The following is a 26,649-nucleotide window of genomic DNA, read 5'->3' on the forward strand; positions in this document are numbered from 1 at the left end:
AATAAAATTAATGGTGAAAATTAAGCCTGGCTCAGGCATTCTTTTGCTTCTTACTAGTATTTTCTGTGTTTTATGTACTTTGTCTTTTGCATATTGTATAACTATTTAAATTAGGACTTGGAGAAATCGTGGCAGGCTTGGTGTTTTGCTATCTTGATTTTGAACATTTCTCTACCTTAAAGAAACGTTATTATTGTAACTTTGAATTCGTGTACACTCTTTTTCTGTTATTCTTAGGATGACTTTTAAATTCAGTTTATTACAATTGAAATTTCTATTTGAATGTTTATTTTGTATCATCCTAGTAGCCAAATCTTAAATATTACAGGTTTTTGTAAATATGAAGGAAAATAAGTTTTATATTTTACAAAATGTTCCTCAATTTTCTTACTTACTTGGAGTTTACATGTCATCCTCAAATATGAAATCCTAAATTTCAAACAAGAGAATTTGAGTCCATCACTTAGTATGTTTGAATATGGGGACTGTATTTGAAAAATCTTGGTTATCAAACAAAAAGTGTTGCTAGCAATAAATATGAATCAACTTATGCCAATTGTATTATAAAGAAGACTATGCCAAAGAGAAAATGAAAGACAGCTTATTTCTAAAGCAAAAGAGATGCCGCCCGGAATAGTATTTTTAAAATGCCTTGAGAAGGTACAAAGGCAATTTAGAAGCTATTGACTTTATTACAATGTTCTGGAGACCTTTTGAACAGGAGAAGCCATTGCGAAAGGGCTACGTGACTTGTGTTCCTGTTGCACCTGAAACAGACCAAAGATAAAGGGGAAGAGCTTAACCACGAGATGAGTGTGTCTGTGCACATGTAGTCCTCCAAAAGCACATACATGTTAGGGAGAAAAAAAAAATCTATGACTATGTGACAAGAAAAAATTCCCCTAACAGCGTGAGATTTTTTCAAAATCTCGTTTTTCTTTTTTCTTAAAAGAATAAAAGAAAATAAAGATCTTTTGCAAAGATTACCCAGACATAGGAACTGGAATCCAAACAAGAAGCACTGATGTGTGTGAGCGCTATTGCAGGAAATTTTCTTTGATATAATATGATCAGCTCATCTAATTAATTCCAAGCGAGAATATATTCGTGGCTCCTAGCAGTTTACGATCCAGACAAGTCCTCCTCATCATCAGTAGAAGTCATGAATAAGAAATCTGTGCCAGCCCATGTCACCCGACTACAGAGATATGCAGCGAAAGAAGCTTCAGTTACTTCTGATCCAACATCATATATTTTTGTGTCATCTGAAGAAAGGCTACACTTTGTTCACACATGTAAGGCTTGTGCTCAGTGAGGGAGAGTTACACAGTAGAGATTTGCTAAAGGAGCAGAAAGAAGGAAATCATCTTAATTAATGTTAGTTTTAGAAAATAACTTGAATCTGCTGCCTAGCATTTCCTCACCTGCATATAGAAGCACCAGCACCTCTGTACATAGTTTCTGTGTGTCTTTAATTTTGTTGGACTCAAACCTTCTTTCATCCATCTCATAATGCAGTCAAAATAAAGGGCACATGTAGGCATGGTAAATAATAGTTGGAGTTAAATATTCAGTGAGAATATTCGTTCAATCCTGCAGTTGCAATTTATTTGCTTTGGTAAGGAAGGTTGAGTTCCAAAGATCTCACAGTGTGAAAAAATACATATTTGAAAGTGAAGAATTGTGATCATTTTGGCAAAATGATTTTAATTTGCTAGAGAATTCACTCATCCAATATTGGATGAGTAAAAGTTGCACATTACAAAGGAGTGTTATAGTTGAATGGTATCCCAGCCTCCAGAAAAGGGATATACTGTAGGCACTATGTCATCTAATTTGAATCCTCTCATCACTCTATCTTGAGATATTAGTAAACTATTTGGAGAGAGAAAGTTTCAAAAGGTGCTCAGATTTCTTTAGTTCACATTCAATATAGCTATGAGAAGACAAGGCCAAAGAGACTCTTGCAGAGGATAATGGATGAAAAGAAGTTGTATGGAAACGTGTAAGTCCAGGCACGCAGGATATATATGTTCCTACAGAGAGGAGTTGTGGAGGAGTAATTTAGCTATTTGCAATCTGTGGAACAACTGTAACAGAAATAGGTATGGGAGAATGTAGAAAGTAACAGTTTATTTTGAAAAAGGGTAAAGATTTAAGAATAAATTCTAAGGGAAAATGTGAGGCAGAAGGTGAGATAACATGGCATTAGTTAACTAATAGGGGCTACGTAGGGTATTTTAAAAGATAGAGAAAACAGGAGATTATGATGTAGCAGAAGGAGAATAAGAAGATACTAGATAAAGAGAACTGGAGCAGACACATGAATGCTTTATGACACAGAACACATTATTCATAAAAGCAAGCATTGGATTATCTCACAGAAAGATGAAGCATGTTCCTAAGGAACCAGCAAAGCAGCTGTACCACAGTGAGGAGGAGGATAAAGGGCAAAGAGAAAAAGGGAAAAAAAATACGAGAGAGAGAGAATTTTTTAAAGAATTTTATACACCAAAGTATAAGTAAATAGAGTAGCATCAAAGGGGGTTTCATGGGAGGAAAAAATCAAATTTTGATGGGCTTTCTTACACACATCTTTTATTGTTTCTTCTAACTTTTAAAACATAGCCTCTATTGAGGTCATATTGGTTTATAACATTGTGTAAATTTCAGATGTACACTATTATATATCAGTTTCAGCATAGACTTCATCATGTTCACCACCAATAGTCTGGTTTTTATCTGTCCCTATACATATGTGATCTTTACCCCTTTAATCCCCTTTCTCCTCTTCCCCTCTGGTAACCACCAATCTGTTTTCCATATTTACGTGTTTGTTTGTTTATCTTACACATATGAATGAAATAATACAGTATTTGGCGTTCTCCATCTGACTTATTTCACTTATGATAATACCCTCAAGGTCCATCCATGTAGTTGCAAATGGCAAGGTTTCATCTTTTTTATGGCTGAGTAGTATTCCATTGTAAATATACACCACATCTTCTTTATCTATTCAACCACTGATGGGAACTTAAGTTTGTCTAGGGCTTGACTATAGTGAATAATGCTGCAATGAACATAGGGTGCATATATCTTTTCGAATTAGTGTTTTTGTGTTCTTTGGATAAATATCCAGAAGTGGAATCACTGGATCATATGGTATTTCTATTTTTCATTTTTTGAGGAATCTCTATACTGTTTTCCATAGTACCTGCACCAACATTCCCACTAATAGTGTATGAATGTTCCCTTTTCTCCACATCCTCTCCAAGACTTTTTATTTCTTGTCTTTTTAATGATAGACATTCTGACAGGCGTGAGGGGATATCTCATTGTGGTTTTGATTTGCATTTCCCTAATAATTAGTGATGTTGAACATCTTTTCATGTGCCTGTTGGCTATCTGTATATCTTCTTTGGAAAAATGTCTATTCTGTCAAGTTTTTAATTGAGTTATTTGTTTTTATGTTGTTGAGTTGTATGAGTTCTTCATGTATTTTGGAAATTAACTGCTTATCCAATATATGGTTAGCAAATATTTTCTCCCAATTGGTAGGCTGTCTTTTCATTTTGTTGATGATTTCCTTTGCTGTGCAGGAGCTTTTTAGTTTGATATAGTCCCATTTGTTTACTTTTTCTTTATTTCCCTTGCCTGAGGAAACATGATATTCAAAAAGATACCAGGAGCCAGCCCCATGGTGAGTGGTTAGGTTCACACACTCTGCTTCAGCAACCCAGGGTTTCCCCATTTGGGATCCTGGGCACGGACGTAGCACCACTTGTCAGGCCATGCTGAGGTGGCATCCCACATGCCACAACTAGAAGGGCTCACAACTAAAAATATACAACTATATCCCAGGGGGCTTTGGGGAGAAAAAGAAAAAATACAATCTTTAAAAAAAGATACTAAAAAGACTGATGTCAAAGAGTACACTGCCTATAGTTACTTCTAGGAGTTTTATAGTTTCAGGTCTTACACACAGATCTTTAATCCATATGGAGTTAATTTTTGTGTACAATGTACACAATGATCTACTTTCTTTCTTTTGCTTATGGCTGTCCAGGTTCCCCAATACCATTTGTTGAGGAGACTTTCCTTTCTCCATTATATTTTTTAATTTTAATTTAAAATTTAATTTAATTTTAATTATACATGGAAGAAGTGTATTTTTTTGCATGCTTAAGGCCTTAAAAACTCACAATCTGACTCTGACAAGGAAAAGGAAATAGGAAAGAAAAGAGTGCCCATTGGAGATTGAGGTTAGACAGGGAGACTTCTTAGGAAGGGGCATTCTTCAAATTTGGAGGGAAATAAAAAACATAAGTGGATTATTAGGGAAGGGTCTAGAGGGGATTTAATTCTGAAAAATAGCATGAAATGCAAGAATAGAGGGCTGGTTGTGTACTGGTTAAGTTGGCATGCTCTGCTTTGGCAGCCCAGGGTTCTCTGGGTTGGATCTCGGGTGCAGACCTATGCACTGCTTATCAAGCCACACTGTGGCGGCATCCCACATATAAAGTTGAGGGAGATGGGCACGGATGTTAGCTCAGGGCTAGTCTTCCTCTGCAAAAAGAGGAGAATTGGCGGCAGATGTTAGCTCGGGGCTAATCTTCCTCAAGAAAAAAAAAGAAACAAACAAAAACAAGAAAAATAAGACAGTAGTGAGGATCAGAAATTTAAAAACTACTGATATTAATGAGAAAAGGAATACAGCAATTTACTGGCTGGGAAAACCAGGCTAAAGTGATTTTAGATAAGCGAAAAAATAGGGTTGGCAAGACAAAGGAACAGAATAGCCAAAATAATTTCGGCAAAAAAGAAAAAAAATAAGGAATCACATTACCTGATTTTAAGATTTCCTACATAGCTACAGTAATCAAGACTATATAGTATTGGTGGAGGAATAAATGTACAGATCAGTAGAACAGAATAGAGAATCCAGAAACAGACCCACATTAGTATAGTCAACTGATTTTTTTTCCTCCATTGAATTTCTTTTGTGCCTTTCCAAAAATCAGATTTTTCTGTTTGTTTTTGCTTATGAATTTTGATCCAACGTCCTGGAATAATTGGAAATTTATTTAAAAAATAATAAATTCTGGGCCAAAACCCCACACAAACCTCTCTAACAAAGGATGTGCACTCAGAATATATAAAGAACTTTCAAGTAAACTCAACAGGAAGAAAACAAATAATCTAATTAGAAAATGAGCCAGAACATGAACAGAAATTTCACCAAACAAAATATACAGATGGCAACTAAGTACATGAAAAGATGTTCAGCATCATTTGCCATTAGAGAAATGCAAATTAAAACCATGATGAGATACCATCTCCCATCTATTAGAATGACTAAGATATTAAAAACTTCTGGTAGCACCAAATTCTGATAAGGATGAAGAAAAACTGGATTTCTCATGGATTGCTGGTGGGAATATAAAATAGTATAGTTACACTGGAAAATAGTTGGACAGCTTTTTATAAAGTTAAACGTATACTTATCATAAAACCCAGCAATTGAACTCGTGGGCATATATCCTGCAAAAATGAAGACTTATGTTCATACAAAAATCTGTATGTGAGCGTTCATTACAGCTTTATTTGTATTATCCCCAGGTGGAAACAAGCAAAATATTCTTCAAGGAGCAAATGGATAAACAGTGGTATATCCACACAAGGGACTCTTATTCAATAATAAAAAGGAATGAATTATTGATACATAAAATAGTAGAATGAATATCAAGGGCATTTTGCTGGATAAAAAAGAGTGGATCTCAGATGGTCACACACTGTATGATTCAATTTATCTAACAATTGAATTGACAATTATAGTGATGGAGAACAGATCAGTGGTTGCCAAGGGTTAGGGCTGAGGGGACAGTGTGATCGTTAAGGGGTAACATGAGGGAGTTGCTTTACAGTAACGGAACAGTCATATCCTGACTATGATGTCAGTTACGTTGGTTACTCTAATTTACACGTATGAAAACACTTCATAGAACTATACACACACAAAACTGCATGTAGAAACTTGTGAAATCTAAGGGTTCTGCTTGAGTTAATAATACTATACCAATGTCACACTCCTAGTTTTGATAATATACAATGGTCAGGTATTGTCATTGGGGGAATCTATGTGAAGAATACAGGAAAATATATCATTCTTCAACTTGTGAATATTAGACTAATCAAAACAAAAAGATATAAAAAAGTAATAGAGATCATCTAAAATTTACTGAGCGGAGAAGCACAGATAACCTAAAATCACACCAACAACCTATTTATAAGAATTTCTCCAATAATCCATTTGTAAGAATTGAGACAAGAAGTCAGATTCCATTTTCTTTTAGGAATGATCATAAGTACCTAGGTCAATGGAAGAAGCATTAGTTCTGTAAAAATATACATAGCTAAACTACAACTACAACACTGTATTTACATTTGCAAAGGGGTGATGTGAAAGGAATAAGGGGTTAGAGAGAGGGTGGATTATTTGTAAAATGGTTGCATTATTCTTCTCCCTATATGCACACTGTTGGGTAGTCTCACACACATACTGACCCTGGTTTTGACCATGTGACTTGTTTTAGTCAATGGGACAATAGCAAGTAGGCTTGAACAAGTTCTTGTTCCTTAAGGCTTGCTCTTTCTTGCTGCTGGACCTTTTTTGTTATCATGTGTAAAAGCTTAGGCAAGCCTGCTAGAACATGAGAGACCACAGGGAGTGTGACCCCAGCTGTCTCAGCTGTCCCAGCTGATGCTTCAGATGTCTGAGCAAGGTCATCTTAAATCACCCATCCCCAGGCAAGCCAGTCCAGAATAGAAGAACCACCCAGCCAACACCCAGGGAGTTGCCTGCTCTATGCCTGCACGTGGTAAGCTAAGCATGGCTAGACAAAAAGCATGACAGAATCACGCTGTCTGGTCTCACTTTATATTCATAACCTCAAGTCACAAGCGTAATCCTACTGCATTTCTTCCATCAATTAACATTCTGCCATATGAGATGAATATTTCATACCTTTCGCTTCTATCTTCAGATCTCTAACACTTTCCTTACTCCTTTTTCCTCTTAGCTGATGATGTGGATTTTTATTTCACTGAGCAAATAGAAGCAATCAGAAGAGAACATTCTAATTTTCCCATTACCAAATCCATCAATATACGACTAAAAATGGAGGAGCAGCTAATGTACAGTCTCAGAGTGTGTGTTTCTAAGAAGCTGCGGTTTGGGGGAAGGTGGAAGGAAGGAAAAGAGGTCTGGAAGTGACAGTGGTGAGCATGCAGGGAATGGAAGTCATTAATCCACATATTAATTAAACAAATGTTTGCTACTTTCCCAATATGTTCCAAGCTCTGTTTGGGTTCTGCGAACACATTAGTGAACAAACCTCCAGGTCCAGTGGTAGGTGGAATTTCTATAAGCATCTTCAAACAAATTTAACATTTACTATTTTTTATATATGAATTAATATGTGATAGATATGTGCAAAACTCTAAAATAAATTTTATGTATGCACCTTAAAGACAGGGTGCACATGCTGAGTACTCACTATGAGTTGTAAATCTTTGGGGGAGGATTAAGGGGAGGGTGTTGCAGGCTCCATCAGAAAAGGAATTCGACCTCCTCAAGGGACAGCCAGTTTAAGCAAGAAGATGAAAGAATACATTGAAGAGACTGGAGATACAGAATATTTTGCTAATGACAGACATTGAATTCTAAAGCCTACAGTGGAAGGAATATCAGAGATGAGTAAGAAAACAAGTCTTATTGGTGGATATACGGACAATATCGAGAATATGATGACTGACTTTATTGTGGTGATTCAAATAAATAGCTGTTAGTCTGGTGGGATTAACACCAATGGCCTCTTAAGGGACGGTGAACCTCAGTCCCAATGTGAGTACTGGGTTCTTAGGTAGATTGTAGTGGTGAGAATATGAACCTAGATCATAAGAGCCATTATATTCAGACAATGAAGAGCCAATTTATTGTGCAGATAACATTGAAAGCCTCAGTCTAAGGTGTCATAGTCTGCTTAGAAATGAGTAGGAGGAAATGAAAGCAAGGAGTAGAGATGGCTGCACAGATAATTAACACATTTGTTAGTTAATGTTGTTTGTGTAAGAGATTTACAGTTCATATAAATATTAAGCTGAAGGCAATATCTTTGGGGTGAAGACAATTTATTATTAAAGTTTTGCATATACCTATGATATATTAATTCACATATGTAAAATAGTAAAGTAAAATTTATTCAGAAGACGCTGAAAATATTCTCTAAAAAATGCATTTAATTTGCCACATGACAGCTACAGGAATAGACAAGGAAGTAAATCATACATCACGTCTAAAACTTAAAGCATCAGACGTTTTCATAAATTTCTCAGAAATCTGGGCAAAGATAATCAAGGTAAAACCATCAAATGTCTGCTTTCTTTTACAGTAGTTATGGCTATTATATAAAGAAAGGTTCTGTGTTTCTAGGCTAAATTGTTTCACATTTTAAAATGCATTTTTAGATAATCACCATGAATTTCCGACCATAATTTTGAAATCTTAAATTTTTGCATAAGAAATTTTACCTGGACATGTATTCAGACAATAAGACATAAAATAACGATTATTAACTCATTTTAAATCTTCAAGATTAATTTTTAAATGCCTGCATTTCTTACCATAAGTAAGATAATACAATTTTTGGGTCCCTCTCAATCTGTCTGTATATTTAGGAAATCACATAATTTAGGCATGCATTTTACTAGGCAAAGATAAAAAATTTAAACATAAGGGTGGGCTACAACATATTTTAGTATAATTATTTCTAATTGCTATTATTGAATAACATTTTAGATCATTTCTTACTAATGTATATTATTCTAAAATCCATGGTATTCTTCCATACTTAAAACAAAAAACAAACTGACGTAATAACACAAAACGAAACTTAACCAAAATTGAACTCTCTTAATTGGGTGGTTTGGGTACCTACAGGCTCTTAATAAAACCCAAATGCCAATGAAAAAAATTATCTTTGGAAAGAGAAGACAGCACCATTTTTAACGCCTATCTCATTGGTGGCTTATTATCCCTAAGGTTCTAGTTCTTTCAATAACAGAGAAGTAGGACACACTCACACTTTCAGAAAGCCAGTCACTCTCAGTGATAGTCAGTTTGCATGTCTAGAGGTAAAGAATTAATCTTTTGATCAATGGCCAAGTCAGAGAGCCCGTCTAACAATTTATAAGATGTGGGAAATTGGTGGTACCTTCTTCTATAACGTACACTCCACTAGGGTGAAGGCTTTGTTCATCCAATTCAGTGCTGTGTCTTCAGTTCCAAGGATATGACTTGGTGCATAGTTGGTAAATATTGAATAAATGAATGATTAATCAATTTCTAAATAAGAACACAATTTTTGGTAATTCTATGGTCAAATCTAGCAAATGATTCTAGAAACTATGGGCCAAAACAGAATGGATGACTTTTCTAGAAGGTGAAATCCTGCTAGAGGAATTGCTTCCTGTAGGACCCCTTGCAGGATGTGAGGCAACCAAAGGCCATACCAGAGGGTCGTCACTCCGGGTTCCTTGACTGAAGACAGTCTGGCTCATTGTCCACCCAGGACTCACAGTAACATGTTCTGCTTATTGATACATGTCAGAACTTGGCACAAATTCATGTCAGACAGTATAAAGTAACACTATGTCACATTTCCATGGAAATTTTATTCCCTTGCGGTTTATTTAAGAAAACAAATTCACCTCTGTTATCTGAATAGGAAGTATTTCCCAACTAACAATACGGTTTTATATAAGAAGGTAGTTTAATTCCACCTAAAAGTGTATTGCTTGCTATTTTTATATCAACCAGTTTACCTCTTTTATTCTGATTTGATGTACTTGAACATTCAATTCATTTCAACAACAATTGAATCAAATCTTGGAGTTTTCTTTAAACTATTACAGTAATTTCATAACAGAGTTTCAGGGGCATAATAATACTTAGTTTTTGCTGCCTTGAATACATGGTTTGAAACAAGTTGTATTTTAGAGTCATAGATAAAGCATAAATAAATAAAATATAATTTTGATTAAATGATATTTAAAATATTTGAGACAGTCAAATATTTATGTCACTGTAAAATAACTTAGAGTTGATATTTAAACTCACTGCATTAATACTAATATATGCATATACATCAATAAGTGGGTATACACATGCATATATATCCATTATCAAGGTTTAGATATAAAAATACACGTTATTTTAGTTTTCACCTCATGCATACTATGTCTATATATCATTTTAACATATATTAATGAAGAAATGCATTGAACTCTTTTAGTTATTAGACTTGAGGAGGACTAAGACTCATCTATTGACCAGCATCTTTTTGACGGGGGTGGAGAAGCGATGTTGCATCTTTGATATGTTAAAGTGCTTGCTTTGATTGGTGGTAATAGAGTAATGATATATCGTGTTATAAAATAAATCTATTCACCCATTTTGGAATATCTTTAGTTTCATCAATACTCACCCAAATTACTACTAATATATAGTTTAGCTGGTTTGTGAGATAACAAACAGAAAGTGTACCTTATTTAGCGCAAGTTCGATACAAATTATACAATCCCTTTATATGAAATAGTATTTGTTTTAAAAACAAATAAGGCTAAATTTTAAAATCTCAACGACGTCTAATTCTTTTATTGATGGATCCATGTATATTGATGTAAAAGAATGTTCAGATCAAATTTATTGCCGTGGACACTTGCTCACAGCATTCTTCATGCATACACACTAAGCCATGCTGGCTATGAGAGAGCTTCTTGATTTTTTTTTATCATGGTATAACTTGCTAAATGAATCGTGAAATTTAGCTTTAATATATTTTTCTTCATAAAATGGATATTTCTTGAATAGTGCTTATTAATTATGCACTGTTTTGGGGAAAGATGACAGTACAAAAATAGCTGCTATTTTCTTTTTAAAAATTTTTTGTGCTTATCCATGTATTTATGTTGAATAATATTTAGATATCATTTAAAGCCTATATTTCAAGGGGGAGCTACTCACTTGAATATAAATGAAAATCCAGGAAGATGTAATAATTGATTTACTATCCATGGAACAGGATAAATTGATCACAAGAGGTCAATTTAAGTATGTTACCATTTCTTTTAATGTAATGTAATTATGTTTCAACCACTGCTTTAGTAGTCCATTAACCTATACCTTGGGTACCTTTTCAAATATAAGAAGGCAAACCGGGGGGTCTTTACAACACAAGACAGCTATTAACGTACCGATAATTCATGCCCTTGAGTCTTAATACTTTTTCTTACATTATTATGCTTTAAAAGCATTAATATTGTTCAATATATCCTTCATCTCTGATATATTCAACTTTACAAACGAATCATAAAGAACATGAAATATATTATTAATGAAATATTTCATATTATAAAACTAATCTCCACCTTTGTAACACATTTGGTGCTATCTTATTATTACTGATTTTATAATAAGGAAATAAATTTCTCCCATTTGAGAGTCCACCTTGGTGCATTATTTGACTAAAAGAAATTAATAGTACATACCATTAAAAGGAGATAACTCACTATAAGAGAATCTTAATATTTCACATTTCCTTTTTCTCAATTTTAACTGTTCCTTTTATCTATAGCCTTCTGTTTCTCTCATCTCATCCAGCCCAGGGGTTATGATTAGGAAATGAATTATTAAATTAAGAAGGAAGCAATGCTAGAGGGCAGGAGGGAACACTCAGTTCTCTTCAGTGGAAATCACCCATTCGATGAACAATGAGAAGGCATTCCTCATTCTACAGCTTTTCTGGAATGCCAGTTGATGAATCTGGCTGGAAAAGTCTCTCATCAAGTTCATATTAGTCTCCTATTATAAAGAGAAGGAGCCTGTTGCTTTTTAGCTATCTCAATATGTAACAGGTGATTTGTCTTCTCTTTCTCTCACAACTCACAATACCTCAGCAATTCCTATTGGCTTTATCTTCCAAATCTATCTAGAATGCAAACAATTCTCACTATCTTCACTCTTCCCATCATAGCTCAAACCTTCACTGTCTCTTGCGTGGCTTGTTGAAATAGCTTCCCAGCTGGTCTTGCTGCTCTACCCTTGTCTCCCCACCCCTCCTCTACCACAGTCTAATCTCAACCCAGTAACCAGAATCACCTTATTAAAGCGTAAAACTGACTACATGACTCTTCTGCTCAAGACCCTCCAGTGGTTTCCCACCTCACTGAGAATAAAGGTCAAAGTCATTCAATGGTGTACAAGGCCCTGTGGTATCTGCTCACACTCATATAACTGCCTTACCTCTACCAGTCACTCATTTGCTCACACTACTCCAGTTACACTGGCCTCCTTGCCATTCCTTAGTCACATGAGTCCTGCTACCACCTCATAGGAGCTCACAACCAGAAGAGCCTGGAATGGTCTTCTCCTTTGATATCTTCTCAGCTTGTTGCCTCACCTATTTCAGATTTCCCAAACGTCAACTTTATAGTGAGAATTTCCCTGACCATCCTGTTCAAAATTGCAATTCTTTCCAAGGCCCACCATTCCTTTCCACCTTTCATAGTTTATTTTTCTCTGCCAAATTTAACACCCCAGATACTATACCAAATTAGTTATTATTTTTGTTTTATTTAACTTATTTTCTGCCTCTCAATAGAATGCCATTCACATGAGGACAGGAGTTTTTGTCTGCTTTGTTCGCTGCTACAGCTTAGTGGCTAGAATTCTTCTTAAAGAACTTCTTACATATAATGGAGTAAGTGCTCAATGCCTATTTGATGGATCTAGAAATAAATTTTGAAAAAACAAACCTGTAAGGTCTACTACGTGAAAGGTACTGTTTGTATTCCATCAGCTTGACTGCAATCATCGAAAGTGATTTTCATCAGTAAATATAGTGAATGCTACTAAAAAATTGAGATTCTCAGTTTTTTAAATTGTTTAAATGAGATCATTATTATTGAATCAGCTTTCTGCTAACAGAGACACTAATATATTATAGTTGCAAATTTTCTTATAATTTACAGCTACTTTTACAAGCATTAACTTTAATGCAAACCAATTATTCGACTTACAGCTATTGCTACTGGCAAGTAGGATTTTATAGGTTCCAACAGTATGGCACAGATATTAAGAATGAGAATTGAGAAGGTGCAGGGGAAAAAAGCAGAGAGAATTGAATAGCCATTTATTATCACACCGAATCTCTATTACTACCTTATCCAAATAATGTTAGAACATCGCAGGGCTTGTCTTCGTTGCCTTATTAATATGTCATGAGGGGAAAACATACCTGAGCAATATTCACGGAGTATCTATATTGGACTGGGTAGGCTAAAGTACTGTAACTAATAGACTGGAAATATAATGTCTCAAACAAAATAGAAGTTTGTTTCTCATTGCTGAAGAGTCAAGAGACTGTTGCTAAATGGAGGTAGGGAATAGGACTGGCTTTCCTTCAAGAAGGCTGATGATCACTCTATCATTTTCAATAATTGGTTTCTAAGATTACTCTGGTCATTGTCATTGATATCCCATCCCACCACAAGAGAGATAGAACACAGAAATGGCACACACCACTTCAACTAATATTTTGTTATGGAGAATTTGGTGACATAACCATAGGGAGCTTGGGAAATACCATTTAGATAGTCACATAACCACCTAATATGGAAGGAGAGAGTAGATTCTGGTGAACAGCTAGCTGTCTCTGCCAGTTTGGCCTTTTGTCCAGAAAATATCTGTTCCATCCTTCCTCCCACATGTATTCACTGACTGCCCTCCCGAAAGGAGACAACATAAAGTACCACTCATTTACCATATGGATCTCGCAGTCCGTGATGTCTGCATCATGCACAACCTGCTCCACTCTATTCAGAGGTGTCTCCTGTTCTGGTGATCAACCAAATAAAAGACAAGTTTTCTGCCTTCCCCACCACCACAAACACAATGTGCAATGGTGAGGCAAGGCCAGAATAACCGCACTGTAAACTCCAATACAGAAAGTAGAAAAATGGGAAACAAGGAAACACACAACAGTCACTAGTCCAAATAGTGATAGAATGCTGGGCAGGCATCATGAGGAACTTGGCCATGGCACTGATTGGATCAGGCCTCTCTCCCTAAGAGGAGCTCCTTTGCCCATGGTTCTTTGAGGCCTCTGACCTTGTTCCATGGCAGGTTTTTCCTTGTCCATTATCCTCTATGACCACATCTGAAGGGGGTGCTGTGGTCTGTGCCTCCATTTTTAACTGTAAAACACTAGAAGTCCACTTCCTTTGGATGTAGATTTTGGGCCCTGAGGACTGTTTTACATTTTGAAGAGTCAGGGAGTTATTAAGGATAGGCTCACAATTTCCTTGTCAATACAATTCTCTCAAAAACTTATGAGGTTTCCAATATATTTGCTTCCAGTCAGTGCAATGCAGCAGTAATCACAAATTACTTTTCTAAACATAGTTCTTAAATCTGATTTATTTTTCTCATTTAACTTAATGTTGAGGGCATCTGAAACAATACATTTGAATATAAGGGCAGTAGATTTGTCTCCCACTATTTGGGGTCCAGAAGCTACTGAATTCTACAAGCCTCTCTATTTCCTTCCACCTTTGTTATAAACCACTCAAATTTTGCCTGTACAATATCTTGTCATCCCAAGGAGGGCAGCTACTCCTAGTAATGTTTTGGCTATTTCTAATGCTTTCCCCTCAAGCTACAAGCTAAGCAGGCACACGGTCTGCTTTCCAAATATCAGAGTGACTAAGTGGTATAGCCTCTCAGCCAAATACTCAGCTATCTTGGAAGAAAAGCAACTAGGAGTCGTTCAAAATACCCTGATATTATAAATTGCAGATGCATTGCATATTCTCTGATTGATTCAAAATTGTTGTGTTTTTAAATTATTTGTAATCTCATTGAAGGTGGTAATGAGGTCTTAGAATTTTTTGCCTGTAACACAGCCTAATACTGTTAAGTCATCTCATAAATACTTATTGGTAATCTTGAGCTCTAAAGAAATACACGTTTTTATAGCTGACTGAGATCTTTTCTGATTTTCCTATCCCATTTTAATCACTTTATAGATTCATGTAGGATAAGACAGAACAATTAAATCATAGTTCTGATGTGGATAGGAGCAAGGAGAGCATTTCATTCATAGATACCTATTGATTTTCTCTTTATCTTTCATGCACCAAATTGCCATGTGCCAAGAATTCTCTGCTTAGGATGCAATTGTGTGTGTATGTGTGTGTGTGTGTTTGTATGTGTGTGTCTGTATGTATGTCAGTGTGCATGTGTGCCTTACGATTGGTTCTTAATAAACATATTTGAAAATTAAGGTAGAAATCAATGATCACTAATTGAAACATATAAATTTTCACTTCATATAAATATCATTCAGAAGATCATCTAAGTACTACTGTCAATTATTCATAGAGACCTTGCAGAAAAAAAGGAAAGATAACAGATTGTAAGATCTAATGGATTGTAAAATATAGAAGATTGCAACCAGTTGGTTAACAATAAAATGAAATACTAAACTATACTAAAGAGCTTGAATATACTAAAGAGCTTTATAACAATTTATAAAACTCTGCTTAACCTAATAAAAAAGAAAAATCTGCTTTCACCTAAAAAAAGAAACCTTGTAGAGTGTCAGCACATCCAGACTAAGAGTGCCACATATGCTGTCTAGAGATTCTTACTAGCTGTTAGTTAATGTGGCTCTTGATCTGGATTTTTTACATTAATTTTGATTTCCAGTCACTCAACTTTCTGGCGAGGAGCTAATTGCATGGTCTTGGCGGGTAATGCCCAATTGAGGAACAGTTGCAGGACGAGGGATACGACATCAACTAAAGGATATTCAAGCTGAGCCAGGGGCTCAAAGGGAAGAGCAGCCTGTCAAAGAGAAGAATATATTCTAAACTCCTTCTCTGGTGAACAGTAAGTCTATCAACGTAAGGTTTGTTTTTTTGTTTTGTTAAGAACTATATGGCATCAGGATAAGAGTATATGACCCAGAATACTCCACTTCTACCACTATCTTACCAAAGGAAACAACCTCTCCCCTTAAATCATTATGCCAGATCCAATAACCTATGAAATTTTAAAGCAGAATACTAGTTTAGACATATCTACAAAGTATTGATCTATGAGTAATCGTAAATTACAGCTCAGTGCTTTGGATATGACTCTGACAGATGCGTCAATAGCCACAATAGAAACAATCAATTTCTCCCTTATTTGTCAATATTTGTCCACTATCTCAACTGCAAAACTGGCACAATTGTTTGCATTTGCTGATGAAGGTGAGCTCTGGACATTGAGGGAAAATGTGAGATGTAAATACTTTTGGTATAAGTCAGAGCAATTTTGATCTGTTGTACCACTATCTACTGGGCATCAACTGGAAGACAGTATTTAGATATCAAGAGCAGGGAGAAAAGTCAAAGCGTTTGAAATTATTCTAATAGGGCTGAGTTTATTGGGAATCAGTTTTTTAACTACAGTTTAGTTTAAACATTCTGAATTATTAAGAGATTTGAAGATACATTATATTTTAGAAGGGGCTGTGACCAATAGAAGATTGTGCTCTTCTCTTAGGATGCTCATCTAACCCAAAGGTGATAAGAATTAAGATTAGATACTGGTGTAAAATTTTTAGTTATTTAAGATGAATAAGTCCTACAGATCTACTGTATAATATACAGTATCTATAGTTAACATCACTGTATTCTATACTTAAAAATTTTCTAAGAGGCTAGATCTTATATTAAGTGTTCTTATCACAAATAATAATAATAAATAACAAGGGTAGGGGGGAACTTTTGGAGGTGATGGATATGTTTATGTAATAGAATGGTAATGGTTTAATGGGTGTATACTTATCCTCAAACTCATCAAGTTATATACATTAAATATGTATAGTTTTTTGTATGTCAATCATACTTCAATAGAGTGATTTTTGAAAATTCCAGTAAGTTATTATAATAAATATTTATGAAGTCAGGCTGCATAATACAGACACATAAGAAAATTAAGAATTACAGGGGGCCAGCCGGGTTGCATAGTGATTAGGTTCACGTCCTCTGCTTTGGTGGCCTGGGGTTCTTGGGTTCAGATCCTGGGGCGTGGACCTGCACGCCGTTCATCAGGCCATGCTGAGGTGGTGTCCCACATACAAAAATAGGGGAAGACTGGCAAGGATTTTAGCTCAGTGACAACCTTCCTCAAACAGAAAGAGGAAGACTGGCAACAGATGTTAGCTCAGGGACAATCTTCCTCACCAAAAAAAAAAGGAAAAATAATTAAGAAATACATATGATTGATTATTCCAGAAAAACAAATGGTGCCCACTCAAGAATTAAAACATATCTTAAATTGTACTATTCTGGATACAAACTGGTTTAAAATGTATTATTCAGAGCCATGTTTTCTCATACAGAGTACGTTAAACATTATTTAGCTGTATCTTCATAACTCAGGTGGATTATGATATTTACCCACTAATGCCCTGTATCTGTCGAGGTCCAGTCAGGAGACAGAACCTATCATTTTAACAGTAACAATTCATTATACTATGGGATTGTTAGTTATGCATAAAGTTAACCAGATGACTAAACAGGGAAAAAGAGAACTTGAAAGTATCATGGAGAAAGCCACTGCAGGAAAGAGCTACCACCCATAGGACTGAGGGAACAAAGGGAATAAGGTGGAATTATTGAAACTTAGAACCTTTAAGAGAGGTGGCTGCAGAACTGAAACTCAGCCCGTGAGGAGGGAGCACTTGTCTGCTGGTATTGGTGTTCCTCAGCTTGGAAAAAGGGCCATGCAGAGCTGGGAACACGCACCGCTGAGAAAGGGGCACCTGTTTGTCCAGCTAATGTCTTTGATGATGGCACGATGCAGCTGTTTCTGTAAGTGTTGGAGAAACTGCCAACTGGAGTCAGCTGCTGTGATGAGAACAAACTGCTGTAGCTGAGGTGAAGTGTTGCTAGGGTGAGGCTCGTAGAAATGCAAGTCCAGAAGAAGCCCATGGAAGGAGACAGGAAGAAGCTTGTCCCTTCTTCCTCCTCCAGCCTTGCAGTCACCTACAAGCACACCCTATTGCCCAAGCCTAACAGAGAGCCAGCTGGCAATGCAGAAAATGTGGTTTGCAAAGTTCCAGCTGTAGCATCACAAAAACAGTTATAGAATTGTGAGTTTAGTGCTGAGAGAAAACAGCATAATAAGTGGCACCTGCCTTAGGAGATGATCAACTTATGCATAGGACGGAGCACACCCTCTCAGTGAAGCCTCCCAGAAAACCTGTTGACATTTTTGCAAGCGCCTTATTTGCCTTCTCTTCTAAATATATTACTCACGATTTAGGGAAGAATGGAGAAAGCCTGTTTAAGCTACTTGTTTTACACATGACCCCAAAGCAATAGTGTCCAACCTTAAAGTGAGTCCATCTTTCTCTTACAAAATAAATTACAGTGGCTAGGGACAATTGTTTACCTAAGTTTTTAGGAGCCAATATCAATCATATGTGGAAGCTGGGCATTGTTTCAATAATTAAAGTGATCAGAAGTCTGAATGATACTTTGTAATTTCATAGCAGCTGAAGCAATCAGGATAGTTGATAGCTCTCTGCATCCTATCTGTATACCTAACAGATGTGATATTCATCCAAAAATACATGGATGACAGGTATTTTTACACTATAAACATAATAGATTTGTCTGTCTTAAGCTAAGATCAAAACAAAAACTTCTACATCCACATGATATTGTTTATGCCTTTGCATACAGTAAATTTCATTAGTTCTTACAATTTTTAAATTGCCAAGAAGCATTTAATTGAGGAAAATATTATATCAAAATTAAGCATAAAGCAAGTAATTATTTCTGTCATATTCATGTCTATTAAATTGTTAGTTTGATAACAGAGAGAGATAGCAATCCTGTGGAAGGGAGAACTGAAAACCTAACTCTGTAAAATAGGAATTTTTTCTATCCTTAAAACAAACAGTTTTCCAATGAAGCAATTCTAATCTTATTACATAGGCTTGATCTTGAGACCTACATTTACAAAGGCCTCATTATATCAACAAAGATTAATGGAGTTAAAAATGGATTTCACAGAGATTATTTAAGTAGCTCTCTGCGATTTTACCAACTGACAATTTGGGGTATTTTTTAATATTTCCCAGTGGTAGCATCGAGGAGAAAAAAATTACCCATGTATATTTGTCAACATAGAGGGTTAATAATATTTAAAGTACTTCTTACCTATTGACATCCCAGATTTTACTAGTTGTATCCAGTGAGGAAGAAGCCACAAAATCACCACAGGAGTGCCAAGTGCAGGACCACACTGCATGGTTGTGTCCTTCCAAGGTCAAAATGCAGTTGCCGTTAGACAGGTCCCATAATTTAACTGTAGTGTCACCACTTGAAGTAGCCAACTTGTTGCCACTATTTGCAAGGACATAAAAAAGTAATTTGTTAAAAAAAATCAATTATAATTAATTTCTTTTTATGAATGGTATATTCTGTGAATAATTTGTGTGTGTGTATCTGAGTTATTTTTACTTTTATTTATTTATTTATTTTTTATTTTTTGGTGAGGAAGATTTTCTCTGAGCTAAGATCTGTTGCCAATCTTCCTCTAGTTTGTATGTGGGTCACTGCCACAACATGGCTTGACAAGTGGTGTAGGTCCATGCCTGGGATCCAAACCCATAAACCCCAGGCCACCAAAGTACAGCATGCTGGAGTTGACCACTATGCCATGGGGCCAGCCCTGAGTTATTTTTACTTTTAATGGCATATCTAAATGCCTGAATGTCATTATCTTATTTGAGTCTACACAATTAGATACTTACTTGTATTGTTTAGTAATTCAAGTTGAGGAGACAATCTGCCATTGCACACTTTCTAGATTAATTCTTCCATATTCTTCTAGGTCAATTCACTAAATCATAATTTTTTTTAGCATGTGTTGTGTTGGAGCTGTGTATTAGGCTCTGTGGATGATATAGCCCCAGAATGATGAAAATTTAGATGCAGGATAAGACAATTTTGAAAACATAATACAATAAAAAATGTGGGTCAGCATTCTTCTGATTGGATTAATTAAAAGCTCCAGGAGTGCAGTTTGGATGATGGGGGAGGAAGTGAGTCAGGAACAAGGGGGCTTTTGAGCTAGATCACAAGAGGTGAAAGATCTTGAAGGGCTGGGTGGTTGGGGATGAGTCATTGGATTTTCCAGTTGGGTCATTAGTAGACATTAAAAAAAGCAGTGGCTTTCAAGTAATGGACACAAAAGCTAGTTTAAGAAATGAGTGGGTGTCAATGACATGAGCAGAAACATCTAGGTTTTTTTGGTAAAACATTAACTTCAGGAAAATTTCAATTCCATTATCTTCTCCACATCCTTCTGCATTGCATGCTCCTTCTATGTGTTCTTACTAACTTTTCTCTCATTGAATATAATGAACTGGTTATTTCCCTGTGTTTTTGATGGAGAACTGTGTTTCCTCTCTCTGATTCTACAGCATTAAGCATTATGATTGAACAACTGAAGTGCTCATTAAAGGCTTCCAGTTTGAATAAATACATGAATGAATGAATGAAGTTATGCTATAAATGATGAAGAAACAGCATCCAGTATTTCTAAGAGAGGGAATGGAAGGGTCAAGACCATTGTTTTGCTTGTTTGCTTTTTTTGCTTGTTTTTATGTTGAGAAAATTAAATTTTTATGTGCAGAGGAGAAACAACCACTGGAAAGGAATAGCATAAAGGTGCTTCAGGAAAGGTGGATGATAGAGTGAAGAAGTTCTCAAGGCGTAATTTACACAGAATTCAAAATATATTACAATGTACACCTGAAAGCTATATAATGTTATAAACCAATGTTACTACAATAAAATAAAATAAGTTAAAAAATTAAATAAATAAATAAAGTTACCAAACACATAAGGGAAAACAAAACATGACTGCCAGTGAGGTGATGAAATTAACAAAGACTTATACTCTGAAGGGCTCTAGTTGTGATAATTACAATGTATATAATTATAACTGTGAATGAAATGTATAAAGAAATAGATAAAATACAAATTATCAAGCAAGAGAAGATTATAAAATAAATCAGCAGATCTGAAACAAAATCGAGCATTTAGAAACTTTAAAAATCCAATTATTGAAATAAAGAAATCAGAGGATGAGCTAAATAGCAGATTAGACACAGCAAAAGACAGAGCCAGTGAACTGGAAGATAAATCTGAAAAAAAAAAATTACCACTCCTAGAGTATAGATAGACTAGCAAATGCAAACAGTATATGTCTCAGTTGGCTTGGGCTGTTACATGAAAATACTATAGACTTGGTGTCATAAACTACAGAAATTTCTTTTTCCCAGTTCTAGAGTCTAGAAAGTCCAAGATCAAGATGTTAGCCAATTTGATAACTGGTAAGGGCTCTTCTTGGCTTGCAGATAGCTGTCTTCTTGCTCTGTCCTCACCCGGCAGAGAGAGAGGAAGCTCTGATGTCTCTTCCTTTTCTTGTAAGGGCGTTAATCTCATCATGAGGCTCTACTCTTATGACCTCCAATAAATCTAATTATCTCCCAAAGGTCCGGCCTCCTTATACCATCACATTGGGCATTATAGCTTCAACATATGAATTTAGGGGGACACAGGCGTTCAGTCCATAACAGTATATAAGTTAAGAAATAGGGATGATAGAATAAAAAAATATATTTTTCCAATCAAAATCTCAGAAGAGAATAGTATAAAAAGATACATGCAACATTCAATGAGTTAAAGCTTGATAATTTACAGAAACTAGAAAATTTAAGACTTAGAACCACAGCTTCAGGAAGAAAAATATATACCAAGCAAAACAAATAGTGCACACAAAAAGAAATCTTCACTTAAATAAATTTCCGTCAACTGCAGAGCACCATAGGCAACAACGAGAGTTAGAAGAATAATAAGAAGACAAAGATAGAAAAGTATTTTTATTTATTTAGAACTTAATATGTGCTAGAAACTCGACTAAGCACATTTCCTATATTTGATACTCACAACCATGCTGCAGAATGGGCACCATTATTATCTTCAAAACCCTTGAACAACATCACAGAGCTGGCAAGTGGCAGATCTGGAATTTCTTCAAAGAGCTAAGAGAAAATAATCTTACTCTAAAATCAACAAAATCTCTCTCAAAACACAGGAAAATATATCTTCAGCTAAACAAAGCAGCCCTCCCCTACAGAAACTACTAAGAATGTATTTCAAGGGGAAAAACAAAAAGATCCTAGAAGGAAGATCTGAAACGAAGGAATGGTGAACAAAGAATTTGGTAAACATGTCGGTATATCCAAATATTTGCACACATAAATAGTGCTTGAAAAAATGAAAATTAAGAAAATGACAACAAAAATATTGACAATAATGTTCCTGTGTTGTTCAGAAGGGAAGGTAATATGCAGATAAATTTTAGACTTTATTAAGCCTGCATAGTAAAATGTCAAGGGTAACCACTATAAGAACAGCAATACAGTATATAACTTCTAGACCAATACAAGAAAAAAGAAATAGGTAAGAATAGCTAACAATTATAAACCTCTATCCAAAATACAGCAAGAAATGGAAAGGCACTAGGATAAGTTATACAAATAGAAAAGAAAATTGAAAAATGTAGAAATTCAAGCAAAAAAACAATAAATGCAAATGGACTAAACTGGAAGTTAAAAAACGGTATTTTTCAGTTTGGCTACAAAGGAACAAATTCTGCTATATGTTGTTTACACGAGGCATGCTAAACTCCTATGAACTTAAAAAGGTTGATAGTGAAAAAAAAAAAAGATGAAGAAAAGACACCCAGGCAAACGGAAATGAAAATAAAGATGAAGTGGATACACAGTCATCCCTCAGTATCCACAAAGGATTGGTTCCAAGACCTGCACCAGACACCCAAATCTGAGGACGCTCAAGTCCCTTATATAAAATGGTGTAGTATTTACATAGAATTTACACACATCCTCCTGTATACTTTAAATCATCTCTAGATTACTTACAATACCTAATACAATGTAAATGATATGTAAATAGCTGTTATACTCTCTTGTTAAGGGAATAACGAAAGGAAAAAATAGTCTGTCCGCGTTCAGTACAGACGCAACCATTGTAGGTCTTTCCAACCGTGGCTGGTTGAATTGGTGGATGCCGAACCCACTGATACCAAGGGCTGATTGTGTTAACATCAGACAAAAAAGACCTTAGGGCAAATGTGTTATTAGGGAGAGAGAGAGTCTCTACATAAAGACAAAATGTTTCATTCCTAGGAAGGTTTAAAAACTAAATTATAGAAAAATACTAAATGCATCTTAACTAATAAAAAGTAACAGTGTTAGAACCATAGAAACAAAAATAACCAACTGTGGTCAAAGTGAAAGAATTACACACCTCTCAATTTCTTTTTCTAATTCAAAATACAAATAAAGATATGGAATATTTAAGGAATAAAAATTAAAAATCTTAATGGCCATATATAAAATCCTTCACCAAATAATTAGGGACTACACATTCTTCTCAAGCACATTTATAAAAAGAGACAATAAGGTAAGCCACAAAGCACGTCTTAACAAATTTAACATAATTGTTATCTTATTTTCTCATCATATTTTCTCATCATAATTCAACTGTTACAAATGAATAACAAAATTATACATTTTTAAAACCTATATATGTGAATTTTAAAACAGTTTAAATAATTTGCATATCAAAGAAGAAATAATAGTGGATGTTTGATAATAATTAAAACAGTAAAAACACAGCATGTCAAAACTGTGAAGTGAAATCAAAATAGTATTTTGAAGACATCAATTTTTTTAACTTCTTACAATGAAAAGAAGACAGTCTCAAAATCATTCTGCTAAGCATGAGACTTTAAGTTTACAAAAAATATGCTATAAAATAATACAATGGAAGATCAATAAAGACCAAAGCAGTTCTTTGTAAAAACCAATAAAATAAATCTTTGCTAAGGCTGAAAAAAAAAGAAAAGAAAAAGGCCCCTCAAGATGACAAATCTATTAAGCCCAATAGTAAAGAGATTTTACAAAAGTATAAGGTAGTATCATTCTTTTTGTTAATTTTTTTGTTTTGGGAATTATATGTATTTTTCATAAAAAGATATTTATATTAACATGAGTTTTTTTGCAACTTATGAACAGTCCAAAAGTAAATCATATCAAATTTGTTTGGGTCAAGTCAATTTATACTTTGCAAACAATAAGCATAAGTATCAATTATCTTTAGAAATACTTTACATTTCCTATAATTTCTTTATTCCATATTTTGCATGTTCTTTATGCAAATTATGGACATTTTTCAGACTTTAGCATATTACTGAAGAAATATTACAGTTTGTTACTGGTGAAAATGACTTTAGTTTTGGGAATTAAATATATTGCAGTTCCCAAATTGACACTACTTATTTGTTTTTGTTTGTTTGTTTTTTTGCTGAAGAAGATTCACCCTGAGCTAATATTTGTGCCAATCTTCTTCTATTTTGTATGTAGGTCATCACCACAGCATGGCTGCAGGCAAGTGGTATAGCTGTGCTCCTGGGAACCAAACCTGGGCCCCGGGAGCAGAATGCATCGAACTTAACCACTAGGCCATGGGGCCGGCCCCACTAATTACTTCTTTTTAAAGTAAGGTGCTAAACTGTGCCGTGAGACAGGGGTAGAGAAGAAAGATTCAATGCCTCTCATGTCACACAGCAGGAAGTGGAAAGTGTAGAAGCAAGGAGACGTGGCTGGCTTCTCATTCTGGCTCTGCTAGACGACCCATAGGACCTTGGACGGGCCATTTAACACTTACATTTAACATCTCTGAAATTTTCTGTCTTTATTTGGAAATATAGATGACACGTTCTGCTCAGTCTAACTTAAAGCATTGTTTTGAAGATCAAATAAGAGAATTCCTACAAAAGCACATTTTTAATTCTGGGTACTATTCAAACCTGAGATTATTTTTTAAAAAGATTCTCTTGTCATCTCTAGTTCAGTTTTTATTTGGAATTGCTTAGCCACATTTCCATAAAAAGTAGAATGGAATCCAATTATGACCATTATATTATAGTCTCATCTACTTGTGTCTATCTATTCAATGAGACTATTTGAATTTGTAAAAGGACTATCAGTCACAACGTTCTCAGTTACCATGGAACATGTATGTATTATTTTACGTAGCAGAATGGTATCTAAACAAAATCTAATTAAATGAAAATATTTTCTTGCACTGTCTTTGTATCCATATAATAAATAGTTTTGATTTCACTGAGCTCATAAAATGATTATACTAGAAAAGCTTACATTTAGAATTTAGATTACTTGAAAAATATTGACATGTTTATAATACTTTTAGTGTGCCTGGTTTGTGAGAGTCCCCCAAACATTTGAAGTTAAAAGTTGAGACAAAAGGGCTGAGAATGCTTTCATACAAGTTACTCTAAACCCTTAGCCTTTGATACAGAGCTGCTGGCTGCATTAGGGCTGGTGGGGAGAGCACCGTGACAGAGCAGAGTAAGGTAAGCGTAAGCCCACGCGGGGAATGGTTCGGGTGGGTTTTCTGAAGTAAACGGTGCCCATGTTCAGGTGTCCTTGCCTTCATTCACAAACGATACATCCTTTTTTTTGTGTAGAAAACTGGAACTAACCAGGAACCACAAACAAAGTAAACTGAGAAGGCAGCACTACACGCAAATATTACAGACCGTGGCAAAAGCAGAGAGCAGCTTTGAGAGTTCAGGAAAGAAGAGCTGCTGCCCAAATAGCTCAGAGAAGTTCAGAGAGTGTGTGATTACAGAACAAGACTGAATTCAAAGAGGAAATAAAGTAGAGAAACACAGAAAATTGAAATAAATTTTAATTATGGTCAGCAAAGCCCTGGGAATATTTGCAATAAGTTACCATTGTTTCTTGCACAAGGCCTCTAGAAGTCTCCTTTAAATTCAGTGAAAACCAGGGCGGAGAAGAGTGCAAAAGGGGAGCATGCAGCACAGCCCAGAGGAGGGCAACCTCCACACTGTGGCCTTCCCTGCCTGCCTGGAAAACCACTGCCCTTCCCTGGATGAGGGTATTGCTTGGGCCCCAGGGTCACCTCTGTCAGTTGCTTGAGAAGCTTCAGTTGGATCTGCGGCTCAGCTTTTCATCTTTCACACAGGAATGGCAAGAAGCTGGCAAGTGGACCAGACTTGACCTTCAAATGTGCTTGATTTTGGCCCACATGGTATTTTGTTTCTGGCTTCTTTTTTAACTGGAGCATCTCAGAAATGAAGTGACATGAACAAAATCATCTGGAGCTGAGCAGCACGTTCCCCTTTTACAGGACACGGACTTTCCACATCAACACAGTTCCCACCATTGCCGCTGTTTCACACCTTACACGCCTCTCTCATTCACACTACCTGCTGGTCGGGGATTTTCAACCACTGATCTACCATCAACTTTGTAGACATAGAGACTAGGAAACACTCATTGGGTTGAACTCTATATAATAATGTTTAAATTTCCTTCTAGATTGCAT

General features: G+C 35.5%; 1 protein-coding gene across 1 annotated transcript in view; it reads right to left on the minus strand.

The window, feature by feature from the left end:
* The window catches only part of SPAG16 (sperm associated antigen 16), an 891,247-nt gene that overhangs the window by 397,814 nt on the left and 466,784 nt on the right, over positions 1-26,649 (minus strand). Inside the window, exon 12 of the mRNA XM_046644878.1 lies at positions 19,339-19,524. Coding sequence (XP_046500834.1) covers positions 19,339-19,524 — 186 coding nt within the window. The remainder of the gene's footprint in view (positions 1-19,338; positions 19,525-26,649) is intronic.

This window comes from Equus quagga, chromosome 17, assembly GCF_021613505.1.
Source record: "Equus quagga isolate Etosha38 chromosome 17, UCLA_HA_Equagga_1.0, whole genome shotgun sequence".
NCBI lineage: Eukaryota > Metazoa > Chordata > Mammalia > Perissodactyla > Equidae > Equus > Equus quagga.